This window comes from Grus americana, chromosome 6 (assembly GCF_028858705.1).
Source record: "Grus americana isolate bGruAme1 chromosome 6, bGruAme1.mat, whole genome shotgun sequence".
NCBI classification, from domain to species: Eukaryota; Metazoa; Chordata; class Aves; order Gruiformes; family Gruidae; genus Grus; species Grus americana.
The window spans coordinates 6,781,425-6,799,395 of NC_072857.1; the positions used below are offsets into that span (position 1 = coordinate 6,781,425).

At 45.6% G+C, this 17,971-nt stretch overlaps 1 protein-coding gene and 1 long non-coding RNA gene across 2 annotated transcripts in view; one reads left to right on the top strand and one right to left on the bottom strand.

Moving 5' to 3' along the window:
- NXPH2 (neurexophilin 2) overlaps window positions 1–8,403 on the top strand; it is a 41,067-nt gene extending 32,664 nt beyond the window's left edge. The window contains exon 2 of the mRNA XM_054830944.1: window positions 5,653–8,403. Coding sequence (XP_054686919.1) covers window positions 5,653–6,396 — 744 coding nt within the window. The 3' untranslated portion in view covers window positions 6,397–8,403. The remainder of the gene's footprint in view (window positions 1–5,652) is intronic.
- A 68-nt stretch (window positions 8,404–8,471) lies between these two features.
- On the bottom strand, window positions 8,472–14,298 carry LOC129208366 (uncharacterized). Its single transcript, XR_008577797.1, has 3 exons — window positions 12,370–14,298; window positions 9,407–11,929; window positions 8,472–8,903 (listed from the first exon to the last, which is right to left on the bottom strand). It is a non-coding gene; the product is annotated as an uncharacterized LOC129208366 (long non-coding RNA).
- Between the last annotated feature and the right edge of the window lie 3,673 nt (window positions 14,299–17,971).

The following is a 17,971-nucleotide window of genomic DNA, read 5'->3' on the forward strand; positions in this document are numbered from 1 at the left end:
ATGAAATTCCCAAAGCATCAGAATGATTAACTCTTGCACGGGTATGCCTGCTTGTATTTAGTGCCATGCCCACAGAGAAAGGCGTGGGAGCGAGTTCCAAATGAACCCAAATTTATTTGGCAAATAGAGAAAATACGGCACTTTTACCTATATGAGTGTCTCATCAACGCATGCTCACTTCTCAAAAACAGTTCACAGGGAACATTATTTAACCCTGTGCTGCTCTACCGCGGTCAGGATCACTCATGGAAGAAAAAAGGTTTTGAAGAGCGATCACAATCTTTCAGACAAGCGCACAGGGAGAAGCGACGGTTTGAAGTTTAAAACTACATAAATACAAAGCACATCATAGTTTGGTTTGAGCCGTTCTTGTGGTTAACGTAGCAAAAGAAAACAGCAAGGCATGTTGTGGATTCTGTACGTCTCGATGGGTGCAAGATTATGTTTCTTACTGGAAAATATCTACAGTCTAATGGAAGTTTTTGGGTAACTGGGTGACATTTTACAGATTCTGTAATATGGAAAAAGATTAGGTGATTTCTTCTGTTTGGAAATTGATGGTTTGGAGGGAATGGGAAAATGCAGGGGCAGCAGAGGAGAACTACAGCAATAGCCATCTGTTTAAATGTACACACTAACCTCTCTAAGGTTGTATTTTTCAAATACCTTACTAGCAATATTCGCCACTATAGAGAAGCATTATAGTGAAATGGGAAGATGCTGAGGAAGTAATTTTTCCAGCATGTGCTGCATTCTTTTAATACACATTTATTTTATTTCCCGGAAATTGCTAACCAACGTGAATAAACAGCTGAACAAAGAGCATCGGCCCATCCTTGCTAATAGCAAAAAGCTGTCATCAAGTGAAGGGCCTTTGCAATGTATAGAGGAAAACGGCGCGTTAGAGTTCAGTTCTCCTATATTGCAGAAAGCGTTACTCAAAACAGAAAAAAACCTGCGCGCGCACACACAAAGAAGGTTTTACATTAAAAAAGCACGAATATTATTCACACTTCTGAACAATGCACCCTCATTCCTGCTCCTGCGCTGGGCACTGAGCAGAACCAGGTGGTTCTTTGTTAGGCACCTTTGCACTGAACATTTGCAAAACACAACAAAGGTACTCCCCAGAGCCTGCAAAGTCCCCTTTCCTGCAACCGACCGAGCTGACAACTTTGTCAGCCTCTGGGCCTCACTCCTACAATGAAATCAGTGAGACAAGACGGCAGGAGGGTAAAGCAGAGTCAAGAATTAAGGCTGCATGAGATATTGGAGAATCCTGCAGTCTGCAAACTATTGCAAAGAGAGAAAGAAATAGGAAAAAATTAGTGGAAGGTACGACTTCCAATAGCGGCTAGTGACTGCTGGCTAGGCCTTACACAGGAATACTACATCTTGTAATTCGACATATTAATGATTTCATATTCCCATGTTATGAAAGCTGCTTCATCGCCACATGAATTAGTCCACGTCACTGTAGCTCCGGGGACATGTTTCATTATCCTATGAGTACACCTCATTCGGTGTAACACATGCATAATTAAAAGTAGTAGTAGCTTAGCATGATGCAACTCTGCAATTCCACCATCATGGTTTTGAAATTATTGTGCCCTAATATCTTACTGACGTGACCAACCTGCCTGGTTCCCACCCTTCAGCCACCCCAACCTTATACCGACATATTTCTTCTTTCTATATCAGAGCCTTCTGAAAACAGCAGTTCAGAAAGCAATGCTCTGCTACCTCATTTGGAGTGAGAGCCCCCTGAAGAGACATACACTGAGTATTACCAGCCTCACACGACTCAACGCCCTCTAGATCTCTTCATAAAAGGAGGGGGGGGAAAAAAGCCAAAGAGCCATCGCATGGATTTCAATAAACATTGCAAAAGAAAAGTAGCCCAGCAGGACAATTTGTGTGCATTCCTGCGCCCTTGCCAGAGGACAGTCAGAGCTGGGTGCGGACAGAACCAAAGTTAGAACCTCCTCTGAACCAAGCGGCTTCGTTTCTATGTATTTCTCCTTAAAATTTCCAGCCACAGATCCCTCTGGCTCAGTTGCTAACAGCAATACCAACTATAGGCACCCACGGTTTTGAGTGGTCGTTAGCATGTTAAGTAGCAGATCATTTAGCCGTGCAAACACAGAGAAAACTTTCTGGTATTTCAGCACTGCCAGGCTCCTGGTCCCAGCTGGAATCTAGAAATGCAGCAGAAAAGCCTCTTTCTTTGTGCTTTTAAAGGCCTCAGGCCAGTTTTGGGGTGAAGGATGGGTGAACGTGTGCATGGGTTCTTGTTTCATCTGACCGGAGTGACTCCTCTGCAGCAGGGGCGTTGTTTCCCTGGCAGGGATGATGGCCAGCTCTTCTGGGCATCACCCGGCTGACTTGGAGCTTGCGAGCAGGCTTAGAAGCGGCTGAAGAACCATGCATAAACATGACATTGCTTCACCAGGAGCTTTCCATCACACTGGAAACGATGCTTCCCCCAGCACCGTTATGACAGCGCTATTTGTGCTGGTACAGATAAGCATCTGTCACTGTTTCCATTAGAATCTCCTATTTTCCTGGGTTCATAGCTCAGCCATAAAAAACGTAGCATAGAGGCAGAAAGTTGGCGTACAAGGTCTCAGGCTGCGAGTGATCATCGTTGTCTTTTTCCCCCCCTTTCTAATCTAAAGAAGAAAATTATGTATTTCTGCAGAGATACACCTGACCAATACATACGGAGCCAGCTGTAGATTTATTTAGCAATAGTGATGGCCGCCTTTCAACATTCAAGTTGTGAACGTTGTGGCGGTGGCTGTCTTTCAACATTCAATCTTAATTGCTGCGTTAGGGACAATCAGGCAGAGCACGTGGTAGGTGGGTTCAGGCGCTGGTTTAGAGCCTATTGCTAGAGAACAGGAACCAGCCAAGATCAAGGGCTTTGGAGTTTCTGATCTTTGCCAGATGATGAAATGAAAAATCAAAGATTATAGAAATAACAATTGACTATTATAGAAAATGAATACTGTTAGGAACTAAAGGTGTTGAAGACCCCTTTGGGATCAGTAGCAGAAGGAAAAACAAGCCCAGCATCGCCGTTTCCCTAGCGAGATGGGCAGCACAAAATCCCACCCCATGAATCCAGCATCAGCCAGCGGCTGAGGAGGACAGCACGCGCTCCGTGTTTGGACTGCTTTAGGCAAACTTCCACCCGTGATCTCGCTGTGGTTGCTAACTGGATAGTGAAAACCCCATCCTGTGCGGTAGCGGTGCTGGGAGCCCACCTCCCCCATCCTGGCACTGCAAGGTGGGTGCTGACGCGAGAGCGGCGTTTTGCCAGGAGGAAGAGGCGGCAGCATTTTGGGGATGAGGACAGTGCAACACTGTTCTTCTTTCCATTTTAAGCACCTTTCCTTTCTGTTCACACGTTTTGTAAGAATAATTGCAACTGAGAAAGTTTTTCTTTGTACATGATGGTATCAGACAGTCCTGAAGACAACAAACCCTGAAAACACATTCTCCAAAACTTATACTCAGGCTTTAAAGGACCAAAAAAGAAAAAGTTAGATGATCATTTCTGACTTGTTGAAACATGGATTCTGCTTCTGACCTGTTGCATTTTCAACACTACTTCTCTCTCAGTGTACAGAAGAATGTTGGGGTGGGTTGACCCTGGCTGGAGGCCAGGTGCCCCCCAAAGCTGCTCCATCACCCCCCTCCTCAGCCGGACAGGGGAGAAAAAGTGTAACAAAAGGCTCGTGGGTCGAGATGAGGACAGGGAGAGATCACTCACCACTTACCATCACGGGCAAAACAGACTCAACTTCGGAAAACTAATTTATTACCAAGCAAATCAGAGTAGAGCAATGAGAACTAAAACCAAACCTTAAAACACCTCCCCTCACCCCTCCCTTCTTCCTGGGCCCAACTTCACTCCCCATTTCTCTCCCTCCTCCCCCCAGTGGCACAGGGGGACGGGGAATGGGGGTTGTGGTCAGTTCCATCACAAGGTGTCTCTGCTGCTCCTTCCTCCTCAGGGGGAGGACTCCTCTCATCGTTCCCCTGCTCCAGCCTGGGGTCCCTCCCACGGGAGACAGTCCTCCACCAACTTCAACATGAGTCCTTCCCACAGGCTGCAGTTCTCCACCAACTGCTCCAGCGTGGGTCCCTCTCACGGGGTGCAGTCCTTCAGGAGCAGACTGCTCCAGCATAGGTCCCCCATGGGGTCACAAGTCCTGTCAGCAAACCTGCTCTAGCATGGGCTCCTGTCTCCATGGGGCCACAGGTCCTGCCAGGAGCCTGCTCCAACGTGGGCTTCCCACGGGGTCACAGCCTCCTTCAGGTGCCTCCACCTGCTCCAGCGTGGGGTCCTCCACGGGCTGCAGGTGGAATCTCTACACCCCCTCATCCTTCCTCCATGGGCTGCAGCGGGACAGCCTGCTTCACCATGGTCTTCACCACAGGCTGCAGGGGGATCTCTGCTCCAGCACCTGGAGCACCTCCTGCCCCTCCTTCTGCACTGACCTTGGTGTCTGCAGAGTTGTTCCTCTCACTCCTCTATCCAGCTGCAATTGCTCTGTTGTTTTTTTTTCTCCCTTTTTAACTCTGTTACCCCAGAGGCGCTGCCACCATCACTGATGGTCTCAGCCTTGGCCAGTGGTGGGTCCGTCTTTGAGCCAGCTGGCGCTGGTTCTATCAGACATGGGGGAAGCTTCTGGCAGCTTCTCACAGAAGCCACCCCTGTAGCCCCCTGCTACCAAAACCTTGTCATGCAAACCAGAAAAAAACCACACATGGGCAATGTGTCTATACATTAAATTAGAAATCTTCTCTTTAGAGACCTGCACGTTTGACTCCACAATTTCACACCATTCTGTCACTACCAGAAGTAGTTATTTGCTTTCCAATTGCACGCAATTTTGCATTAGACTGTGCTTGTCCTAGTCACATTTCTGAAAAATTATAAGATGTGCTCTACGGCCGGGATTGCTCGGCACTTCTGGAAGGCTAGGTCTTGCTAAATACAGACAGCTTAGTACCTGAAACCAACACACCCAAACACAGGGTTATTTTCATGATCTGTCTCCAACTAAGAGCACAAATGGGCATGCACAGTTTGGAAAAAAAATGGAAAAGGCAAGACCAGAAAAGACAAATGTATAATAAACATTTTAGCACACAATTACACCACCAGGAACCACTGAATAAGTCAGGATTTTAAGCCTAAACTAGGTGGGAGGTTAAATGGGGAGAAAACCAAAGGGGAATAGAAAATTCCATGTTTCTATTTCACTCCATCTTTTAGCTGTTTAGCCACGTTGCTGTTCAGGTTTTCCAGCCTCCTTAGGTACGTTTTTAATCTAACAAACCTATGAGCAAAGGCTGTCTGCCTGCTCTCGCACATCACAGCCCTCGACCTGTGCAGAGATTTATCCATTTGTCCCAGTGGATAGCTCCCGCTGAGTTTTTTTGTATCTTCTGTAAGCTATTTTGAGTAAAATCCTTGAGCTTTCGTTGGGCAGCAAGACATTACTCCTTACAGTAGCCCTGGCTGGACCAGTTCAGACCCTATTGGTATAAAAATAAATATTAATGCCTCCTCCTGTATCTTGACATTTTTATTTTCACACTTTATATTTACAATTCTTTCTGTCTGCGTTGAAACAGGTATTTTGTGACGCTAATCAAGTTGTACAAGCCACAGACGTGCTGGACTGGGAAGACAAGGATGCTGCAGAGACATTGGTCGACAACGTGGTCCACTCCAGGATCATCAATCCTTTACGCCTGTTCGTTAAGCCATCTCCAGTACTGAAACATGGCCAGGTGTCCTACTCAGACAGCATAGAAAACTTTTGGGATTGGTTGTCCAACATCACGGAGGTTCAGGAATCTCTCGCACGAACTAAACGCAGACCTATAGTAAAAACTGGGAAATTCAAGAAAATGTTTGGATGGGGCGATTTCCACTCTAACATCAAAACTGTTAAGCTGAACCTCCTGATCACAGGGAAAATCGTCGATCACGGCAATGGGACCTTCAGTGTTTACTTCCGACATAACTCCACGGGTCTGGGAAACGTTTCTGTAAGCCTGGTGCCACCTTCCAAGGTGGTTGAGTTTGAATCATCTCCACAGTCAACACTGGAGACCAAGGAATCCAAGTCCTTCAATTGCCGAATTGAGTATGAAAAAACAGACCGCGCTAAAAAAACTGCCTTGTGCAATTTCGACCCTTCAAAGATCTGCTATCAAGAGCAGACTCAAAGCCATGTCTCCTGGTTGTGTTCCAAACCATTTAAAGTTATCTGCATTTACATTGCTTTTTACAGCGTAGATTACAAACTGGTGCAAAAGGTCTGTCCTGATTATAATTACCATAGTGAGACTCCGTACTTGTCCTCTGGCTGATACAATTGTGAGTAACTAGAGATACAGCATCACTCATAAAAATAAGCATTTCCATTAACCTTCTGGAGAAGATGATGTTTTCCTATCAGGTTAAAAAGTCTTTAAAAACTGTAGCTGTGTTTGTGCTGTATCGTAAATAATCAAACTATTTATGTAACAATCATTTTCATTTCAGACCATTGCATTTTAACTCTCTCATCATTAATGAGGGAACTACCAGGCAGACACATGACAAAAAAAAAAAAAGTAAAGAAAATTATGTCTGTACTGAACATCAATCTTGGAAAAACAGTTTTTTAAACTAGACTCAATGGCAGAGAGCTTTTGTCTCTTACTTGAATTGGACAGCACTTAGCAGGATCCCATTTCTCATTGGGAACTTTAGAAGACGACAATATAAAGAACAAATGATGAAGTAGACTCCCAGCTGCTAATATACAAAATCCAAATAAACAGCTCTCCCGCTAATCTCATAAGGAATGTTACACACACAGGGCTCAAGGAATCAAGTCCAAATACTAAGAGAAAGTGCTATTTCTAGGATTAAAAAAAAAAAAAAAGAGGAAAGGAATCCACATTTCTATGAGTTGTAGTAGTTGTATGTACTCATTGAAGTGAAGAGTAGTTCTTCCTTCTGACTTCTTACCCGTGGATATGCAATGATGTAATTAGACATTGATGAGCTTTAGTTTATTAGACCCACCAGGTGTGCAGGTTTGGTGTACATTTCTTCCTTCCGCGGTCACCATTGGTTTTGATTCTTCTCCAGTGTTTCCATGCACACCAGTACAAGTTTTGCAGTGACAGAGAACATACACACCTTGGAAAAAGATAATCTCTGTTTAAGTCTGAAAATGGTAACGGGGGCTGGCTTCCACGTAAAGGAAGCCGTTATCTTGCTCTCTAGACCCTTAGCACCGTATCGCAGCAAGGAGAATGTATCACAGCATGAGGATGATACAGGAATAACGCAAGCTTTCTGCTTAATGCCACCCAGTTGTCTTCCTTAGTATTGCGTTGCGTCCTTCAAGTCAAAATACAAGCAATGACAAATAAAGAGGACAACAAAAATCTATGCATCTTCACCTCACAAGGCAGATTTCAAAGAAAAATACTCAGCCAGACCTTCCCCTAGTCCAGAACAGCATCACTGCATCGCTCACTTGTAAGAGGGGAGGGTCTGGCTGTGGTTTTGTGTCACTAGGACAGAGGTTGGTCCCAGGGCAGTCCGTCCCCGTTAGCTCCGGCCGATGCACTTTTGTTGGGTGTTGATTTTGCCGCCGCTGCTGATTCGCTATCATAGTCCTTTGTGACAGCTCGATGTCACAAGTCCCATGGAAGATGCTGGCTGAGGAAGTGCTTTTTATTGCCTCGAAACTTACATGCAGGGTCCAAGAAGTTGCATTCAGCTTAAATAAAGTACTATAAAAATACTCTGTGCAAGTGGCATGCACCCAGACAAATGACTGACAGCTCAGAAAGACTCACTCATGAGATTAATTCTGATTTCCTTGGTACAGTCTCATACAAAAAAATTATTCTGTTAAAAAAATACTACAAGTAACTGGCTAATTTGTTCTTCTCTTTAGGTGACAAATTTAAATGTGTGGTTTAGTTTGATCAATAATCTAAATGTTTTCCTTCATCTTATTTCATACAGAGTCTCTCCTGCTCTAAATGATGTTTTTTAGTTTGTCTATGACTGTTGATTCCTACAAGATGGTCTACTTTGTATTCTGTATAGCGTGTCCTCGTTCTGGCTGTATATAAGCTTGGATTTATTGCTACGAGTTCAGTGGTTGGTGCTTTTGTAACTTAGCTGTAAGCCATGATTTTATTGCCATGTATTTTTACTCAGCACTGTAGGCAATTAAAAGAAAACCCTACATGCTATTTATTGTAGAGTATGTGGAAATCATGTATGTATATACACTTAAATATGTGTACATATACGAATATATGCGTACATGTATTTGTATGTAAATAAAGAGAGTTTGCTAAATCTGGCACTTGCTTATGACATACTTGATTTTTATTTTTTTTAAGTGTTGTATATATAAAGACACAAAGTAAAACCAAGGGGCTGCAATATATCACTGAACATTTCTCCCCAGCTGGAATTTGTTTTTCTAGGAGATATTTAAGCATGCGCTACAAGCCTGGGCAGAATAGGTTCAAGAGCATTTCATGATGTTTGAGAAGTGAAGTGCATGTTTAGACGAAGACAATCACGAACTGTTTAATAATTGCGCAAGGTCCATTAAAAGTAAAGGGGTTGGGCTGCATTAGAAGAGGTTCCCAAGCAGGAGCGCGCTGGGAGAGCGGCAGCCCGCTGCCGATTCTGCCCTTGCTCAGCGTTTCTCATCGAAACGGGAGCTGGATTCTCCTCACCGCAGACATCATCTCGCTGCGGCACGGCCACGTCCCGGGCTGGGGTTTCCGGACCTCAGGAGGATGAACCAGGGCCTCGAGCAGACAGACGTCACTCCGGAAACACCCGGAGCGCCCTGGGGAGTCACAGGGAAAGGCCGTGATCAGTCAGGGGACAAGTATTGTAACAGGTTTAACACCTGAGCTTCTTGAACACCAAGACAACACGCACCCAACCGCAACCAACTTTTGACTTCTTTTGACTTAAACCAAGTCTCAGGCTCTTCAAGCAAAGCCCAGGCTGGTGCCACCACGGGAGCAGCAGCAGAACAGAGCCCATGACATCAGGAGGAGCGGGGTAACCCAGCCCTGCCAGCCTGTCCTCCCGCAGGGCGGTGGGAGGAGCTGTTGTCTCACCTGCAAGTCCCACCAAGGAGCTTTCCTGCCCCAAAACCTCCCAACGATCGAGGAGCGACCAACCATCAAACCCGCTCAGCTCCCTGGCAAACACAAGGCAGTTTGGAGAAAGCCGAAGTTTGCTGAAAGACAACGGCGTTGGCACCAAAACCATTGTGCCAGAGATCTCACCACCACCCTTTTTCCAATCACAATACTTTAAAAATCAGCTTAAAAGCGTTACTTTTTTTCCAGATCCATTTTGAGAAAGTCACTGCGCTTCCAATCTTGTTGCAGTCAAAATCAGATTAAGAAGTTGTTATTTACACCTAGCAAGGTAAGCAAAATACAATCCAATGAACCAAAGGGACAGATTTCATTAGGTCAAATTTCACATTGCCCATGTAAACAGAACTAAATTTGATGTAATTTCACACAGAACAGGTCATATTAAAAAAAAAAACCAACCAACCCCACAACATTTTCCTGTATAATAGATAAGTATTTTAGACAAGTTTCAAATTTCAATGGTTTTCTTTTCATGAGTCTTATTCAAAGGATTTTAAAATAAAAATGTGGAAGATTAAATACCATTTTTTGAAAGCGTCCCAAGTGGCCAATAATCACTTATGACTGAAGCAACTTAATTGAACTTAAAAGTTTCTAATATAAGTATTTTAATTTAATCCAAATCTCAACAGCATAATTTTGCATGCATTTATATCAATGCAAACATATTTAAACTCCTTACTAAATACACTTATTATTCTCCCAATCCCATGGACATACACATAAAAAAATCCCAATAAAAAGCTAATTCATGATGCACATAAATATCAGCTTTTTTCCTTCAGACAGCACACCGTACGGCGCTGCAGGAACCGTGCGCGTTCAGTATTTTCTTTGTTAATTGTTTCAATTTGGAACGGGGAAGTAACTTAGTTTGGTTTTTCTTTTACCCCCTCAAGAATTTCACCCTTTGCATCCTCAGCCCTTTCATCTCCTCGTACCCCTGGTCGGATCCTGCCACGAGCTCCTCGGCCTCTGAATCGCGGCAGCGCCGGCGACATCACACAAGCGGCGACGCTGTCCTACGGCGGCGAGCAAGACAGAAAAAAAGCAAAGGGCCGAGCACAGGTTGCTGTGAGCTCCGCAGAGTTGCTGCTTTTTCTTTTTAGGGCGAATTTACTAGGTTGTGCTAAGAGAGCAGACCCCTGAATAATCCTGACGCAACTGGAACAGCTCTCACAGCAACGAGGCGAAGGTGCTCAGTGCAAATCAGCATCCCGCGCTGTTTGGTTTTTAATTGTAATTCGAGGCCGTTAGAATTTGCTATTTGTTTTATGCTCTGTTGACCAGCATCATCTGGATAATGTTTTATTTATAGAATAATAACGATTCGCCATTACCACTGTCCCTATTCAAATATGCACAGTTGAAAAGACAATACCAAGTCGCGTATAGCAAGTAGCTCAATGAAACGCCCATCAATCAAGTAGACTTTTAGCTGCAGGGTGTCTCATTTGAAAAAACTGGACTTGGCCGTTCCCGTTCAGTCTCTTGCAACCTCCCCTTACGCGCATCTGCCGGAAGCAGCTTCCTCCTTTGTTTTAAAACTAACAAACAAAACGGCGTTTCTCACGTACTGGCAACTAGCACCGTAGGATACTCAGAGGATATTGCCTGTACTGCGTTGGACAGGAGCCTAGGGGTTAGCGTAACCCCCTCAACAGGTTTACCAAAACTCAAGTCACAGATTTATATCACAGTCTCAGGGATCTCTCTTGCTCAGAGAAGGCCACGAAGCTGATCAGAGGGCTGGAGCACCTCTGCTATGGGGACAGGCTGAGAGAGTTGGGGTTGTTCAGCCTGGAGAAGAGAAGGCTCCAGGGAGACCTTAGAGCACCTTCCAGTACCTGAAGGGGCTACAGGAAAGATGGAGAGGGACTGGTTATCATGGAGTGTAGTGACAGGACAAGGGGGAATGGGTTCAAGCTGAAAGAAGGTAGATTTAGATTAGACATTAGAAATAAATTCTTCCCTGTGAGGGTGGTGAGGCCCTGGCACAGGTTGCCCAGAGAAGCTGTGGCTGCCCCTGGCTCCCTGGCAGTGTTCAAGGGCAGGCTGGATGGGGCTTTGGGCAACCTGGGCTAGTGGAGGGTGTCCCTGCCCATGGCAGGGGGTGGCACTGGATGGGCTTTGAGGTCCCTCCCAACCCAAACCATTCTACGATTCTATGATCTGAGGGACTGGGTTCAGTCAAACCACACCTCAATTGGAGGGTCGTCAAGCACAGGTCTGCAAAGCCTGTTCAGAAGCGGTGTGAACTGAACGGAGTCTGCCGGCAGCACGGCAACATCTTCCTGCTGAGACTGACCACGTCTGCAGCTTTCCAGCCCAAAATACCTGGGGGTTTTCAGTCAGAGCAAGCTTCCAGCTGTTGTACTCTTCTCAAGCAAGAACCTCAGTCATCCAGACTAAATTTTGAAGGCAAAAAAAAAAAATTCACAAAAAAAATGCTTTTCCAAAGATGTAATTCAGTCTCCAACTCAGCACAAATCCAGCACCAGCTGCAGCCCAATTAAAAAGCAATTATGTTCATGGGAAAACAATTTACTCAGGGAAGAAAAAAATTCTACCTACATAAACAGCGGTAGGACTCAAACAAGGCTCCAGAAGAAATATCAGCACCTTCCTATCCAACAGAGATGAAACAGCCACGCGGGTCAAGCCGACAGGATGTCTTGCACTGCTCTCTGGGTTTGACCTCAGGTCAGAACAGAGGGAAAAAAAATAATAAATCTACTAGTTCAGGGACTTTTTAATGTATTTTCTTCATCTTAGGAAGAACACGCATCCGTGACTCCTCACCCGGACATGGGAAGATAAATTATACTGAGGGTTCAGAGACGATGAGCCTTTCTCTGCTTAAGTCAAAAGGCTCCAGGAAAGGAGCGATGCCAGAAGCACGGAGCTGGCGCACGGGGAGACGGGGGGCGTCTCTTGCCTCATCAGCAGGCAGGACTCAGGGGGCTCGCCCAGAGCTGGGCCACCGAAGCAGGGCACGGGACACAGCGGGACACAGCCCGTCCGCAACGGAGGAGCGACTGTGCAAAACCTCCTTCCTAAACCTTTCCTCAGCCTTCCCACCACTCGCCTCGCACCTCTCGCTTCAACCGTTGTCGGAAAACAAGACAGTTTTAGTACCAGGCTGATCCGAGACCGGCAGCTCCTGTTTCAGTCATCGTCCTCCACACCTGCCCTTGGCAGCTCTGCATTTGAGCCCCCTCCGACGCAAATCCCATTTCTCTTTTCTCTTGCCTTGTTCCCAGGCAGTACGTGGCTCTCTCATCGTTATGCAGTCAATTAAGCTTTGGCTACCTTATCTTAACAGCTCCAAGTAAACTGGTGATCTTCCTGAAAGGTGATACATTATAATTGGTTCCAAACTGGCAAGAAAGAGGATAGTGAAATATGAGACGGTGAGGTTATTTGAATTAGCCCTCAAGTTAAAAAAGGCCAAAAAAACCAAAAAAAAAAAGCACCTAGTTATCAGGGTGTTTGCTTAGATCTTCTGGTGTTGGCCAGGTTTGTACCTCCTGTTTCCTGAGAAGTAACCCTGGCTGTAACAAGACTCGGGACCTTTTGTTCTAGAGATGCTACAGATAACGGCGATGCTGCCAGCCCCCAAACGCAGGCAGCGAAGTAGATCCGCTGCGCTCGCCAGCACCGATCCACATCAGGGGAGAGGGTAACGGGTGCCGAAGCCTGGCACAGGGCACGTTTAGGTGCCCAGACTCTATAGGTGTCCCTCTGTACGTACACCTCGACAATTTTATTTTTTGGAGCCTACAGCTCAGAGCTGCAGGCAAGCTCAAAGCAAGTTTCTTGCATTGCTGCAACGTCCATTTTCACCCCTGCGAGGGAAGTGATAAACACCTAAGCGGCCGTGAGACCGGGTCTGGATAAATGCCCTAATTGTGAGGGGTTTAGATGGGCGGGCAGCGATCACACCCCCTTCTGCCCACATTTCAAAAGCCCGTGATGAAACGCCACTCACCCCCAGCTGCACTAGAGAACGGCAAAGGTATGTCCTCGAAGGAAAGGATTTGGGGCTGTACCCCCCCAGGCAAACTGCCCCTGCTCGCACGGGGTGGGTGCGCGGCTGCTGCTCCCCGCAGCCGAGTCCCTGGGGCGCAGGGAGCGGGCGGTGGTGCAGACCAGGGGACCCCACCACTGGGTACCAGTGCCCCGTGCCAGCTCTAGAGGGTCAAGCTCTGGGCATCCCCCTGGGGACATGGCAACGGCAGCGTTACCTACTGCAATTACTCGCCTGACATTTCACAGTATTCCCTTGTAGGCTGTCCTAAAAAAAAAAAAATTAAAAAAAAATTAGTTCAGGTTCAAAATGTGCCAAGCTGATTTAAATTGACCACGAGCACGAGTGTTTCGGCTCAGTACGAGAACTGATCAGCAAGGAGCCTTCAGTCCCGTCTAAGCCAACGGTACGTACACGCTGCCACCACCTTTCCTTCGAAGGAGCACCTGGAGCAGACGCCGCAGCGGCGGGCGATGCTGAGCAGACTTGCACCGCTAACCTGGGATCCCAGTGCAGAATATTTAACACAGATTTCTGAGCAGGTAAACCAAAAGGATTAAAAATATTTCAGGTTGCCATATTGAAGATGATAAGCAAGCCTATTTATTATATAGTACATAAGACTACCTAATTTCAAGCCACTTCTCATGTCAGATATATTTAACTGCAGCGTTTCTGACTCCGATCGCCGAAGATTTGGATTAGCCAAAGTATTCTGGGCAAACAAGACGCCAGCTCACCCGGCCTTCCTGGGGGCCACGGCACACAGGACGATTGCTCTGTCCTCAGGGAACACCCTCTCCCGTCCGCTTCCTTCTCCCGGTTTTAAAGTGAACCTACCATAAATACCAGACCCACAGTGTTTTCCCACAGCCGAGCACGACCTGACCGCTCGAAGCACGAATGGCACCACAGACGACTAGCGTGCAAGGCGGCCCGGGACCATCAGGTCAGCCGAGCTCATTGGTGCCTCATAACATTTATTTGGCAAAAGGATTGGAGAGAAATATATTTCGATTCGCCATACCGGTTATCTTTAAAACAAGCAGAGCCCCGTATTTAAAATATGAGTATTGAACTGTGTTGCCAGAAGCAGATTAATTGCAGCTTCCAGGAAAAAACTCTGAGCTTATTTCACGTTGACTTTTATTCCCACTTGAATTAAGTTCCTTATGTTACACCAACTCATTTGAATTTTTTGAATTGGTTTTGCATAGTATCATTTACTGATGTACTATCTTTAATTACATAACACACATACACTCTCCAACTGCATTATTAATGAAAGTGTTTTTAATTAAATGGCTCTCAGCATAATATTCAGTCATTAATTTCACACGCTCAGGATGTGGTGATTCTATTCTGATGGTCTGGGGAAACTTTGTACTTCAGATGAGGGATACTTCCAGAGTGATAGGTTTGGAGTAAAGTTGAAAATCATTACGAGCGCTGAATTACCCTCGCAGCAGCCGGTACCGCGGTTCCGCTCTACTGGGTATTATCTATTCTTCAGCTCAAGTGCTCCTTTTGCTCTGCCGTGCTTCACCACCAGTAGTTTTCAAACGCCTCTCACTGGATTCACATGTATTCCACACTGAATAGTATCAGAGTTATCTTTTAGGAACAATTTATACTTAGACAATGGCACTAAGGCTGCACCCTCTACAAGAAAAAGCTCTGCACCCTCCTTTCTAATCACACGTCGCCCACCTGCCTCCGCTCTTAAGCCCTCAGTGCTCTTGGAAGCAACGAGGAGCATTCGTGCTCTTGGGGATGGGGTTTTCTGTCACCCACCCGCCCGCGGCACAGACACGCACACGCGTACATCATGCAGGCTTTGCTGTGGGCATCCATAACGTTCGCTGCTGCGAAGATCGCCCGTTATGGCCAAGAGACAAGAGAACAGCATTAAAACATTTTTTCCCTCCCACACCAGCACACATTTACCACTGCCTTACTCAAGGCAAGCAGACCGCTTCTCCGGCCCAGCTTGGGAAAGCAGCCCACCCACGCAGTCCTGTACAAGCTTTTCCCTTCCACAAAGTCTCCAGAAAGGATTCCTTTTCACCTCAGTTTCTGCCGTCTACTTATCGATTTAAAAAAATCCCTACTTCTTAAAAAAAACCTTCTAGGACAGTATTTTCCAGGAAGACTTTGGAAATCTTGGAAGTAATTTTTCTGTCTTTCTAGAAGAGCTCAAAGGAACTTGAGAGTAACGAGATTGCGCACTACTGTACATGTTTGACCTGTGAATTTTGATTGTAAGTTTGTCCATCTTCCCCAAAGGCAACTGCATGCAAGACAATATTCTGGTAGGACCGTTCCTGGGACTCTTGCCATCTAATTAGTCTCTACTCCTCCAGTCTCTCGGCAGTTAAGTCCTAACAACACATAGTCCTGGACCTTTGCTTTTGAGTGATGAAGTCCTCCCCAAAAAACTGTCCTCTCATTTCTTTGGCTTAAAAGCCTTGTCCCCTCTTGCCCATCCCCTTCTCCTGAAAGCCCAGCGCCCTGGCTTACACCTTACCTACCCGTCCCTCTCTGCTTCGGCCCAGCTTCCCGTCGCAAGGCTCACGGCTTCTGGACTCCTCTCTGCTACGCTGCCCTACAGCTGCTGCCCTCTTTGAGCTCGAGGTTGGCCCTTCCAGCTCTGCTCCTGTAGCCTAACTGCAGCAAGATACCCATCACGAGCTCTCACAATCTCCACCTCACTTCAGCCGAGCAAAGAAAAACTTGTGAAGAAGGAGAAGACACACAAGGGTGGGTATAAATTAGAATAAATCCTCAGAAACCTTCCATCAGTAAGATGAAGTCAACCTCTTACTTCCTTGGGAACCAGAAGGACAAAACCCTGCTAAGAGTCATAGCGAGACCCATCCCCGTCACCAGGTTTCAGTGTGCTGACTGGAGAAAAGCCGTGGGGACAGACCAGTGCTACGGGCTATAGCAGTGGCAGAACCTGTATTTACAAAGCCTCCCCATTAAAGATGATTGCTTCGCAGGGTTTTTAACGGGAGGGGAAAGAAAAAGGGTGAACACAAAAAAAATTAATGAAAATCTACTATGTCAAAAAAGATACTATCCATGGACCTCTAGTGCATTTTAAGTGGATTTTAGAGAAATTACTATTTTCATATGACAAGACTAATAATAATGTATGCCCACATCCCCAGCATTTCATGTCTACAGAAAACATTGCACCATAATGAAGATAATTGAAAGTATGACTTCCATCAATATTTAATTAGCATTTGGTGCTAACTCATTATTTCTGTACAATTAATTTGACATCTTGCTGTATGGCCTGCACAGATTTCCTTCTGGAGGGTTGTTTTATTGGTGGTACATAAGTAACACTAGACATGTCCACCTTCCCTGAGGCTTCCAGAGAACTATGAAATATGGCGAATACGACTGACGTTTTAATCTACTGCAGGACAAAAAGCACAATATCAAAGCTCAAAATACGCACGTGTACTTGGCTAATGCATTTCTCTAATAAGGGAAATACTCTGCTAAGCTAACATTTTCCGAAAACAAGCTGTACCGCCATCACGCCTGCCTTGTCCTCCCTGAACCCCCTGGCTTACGCACCCAGTGATAATTCAGCAAACCAAGCCAGCAGTGCCTCACGTCAGCAATCCGACACCTCCGTAACTAACAACTTTAAGATGTTTCCCCATAAACATGTAGAAACCTCTACGAGAGAGCGGATCTCCAGACGATAGCAGCATACGAGATGACTCCTGATGACTAGGGTACGTTTTACGAGAGCAGGCGGACAACGGACGAAAGACGTTTAATGGCCATTTTCTCAGTAATTATAGAACTGCTTTAGAGAAGCATCTTGGTAGCAGACATAACGCAAAGCTCACAGTTTTCTTGCTACATCCTTAGAGAAGTGCTCCCCACCCAGAGGATACTACAGGTAGGAAATGAGGTTTTGCCACCACGAAGGAAGAGAAGGGAGGAAGAAAGTAGCCCAAGAGTCTCGACTAAACCCAGACGTTAAATGAAGTGCTGGAACAGATCCCGAGCGCGCTGCCCGCGGGGACTTTCTGAACCACCTTCGGTCAACACGAAGCCTGTTCCAGAAACGGGAAGCAGTAGGATACACGTTGAGTTACCACCTCATCCACCATTCTCCACAGACAAGGGGCCACAGTTGGTAAAATGTCTGATCGGACTTTCAAACCTGTTGCAACACGTTCACGGTTTTCATTCATTGGAAGTTTCAACAATTTCACCGCCAAAATTTGAGATTGCTGAAATCATCATTTCCCTACACTTCATTTGAATCTCTGAAGTGTTTAACGAAGCTTTAAGGAATGTTACAAATTATGAGCTGGTACTAACAGCTGTAAGCGGGAAGTTTTAAGCTCTAAGAGCTGCTTTCCTTCACTTTGCACATACTCACTTCTATTAAACACAACCCCCTCCAGCTAAATTGAGTTTTGGAATTTTCCTCACTTCTGCACTTTCAAAAATGTACTACTTGTGATTTTTAAGGAAAAATGGTTCTTTTTAAATTAATTCCAAGTAAACACAAATCTAATGAATAGATTCTATAACTTTGTTACTTTTGCAAAGTAGTGACAATAATATTGATGTCTGGCATTCTAACATAGCAACACATTTAAAGAAAAACAAGTAATCACTCTGCCATGAACAATGTTTCTCAGTGTATTTGGTTTTGTGGCAAGGGCGGGG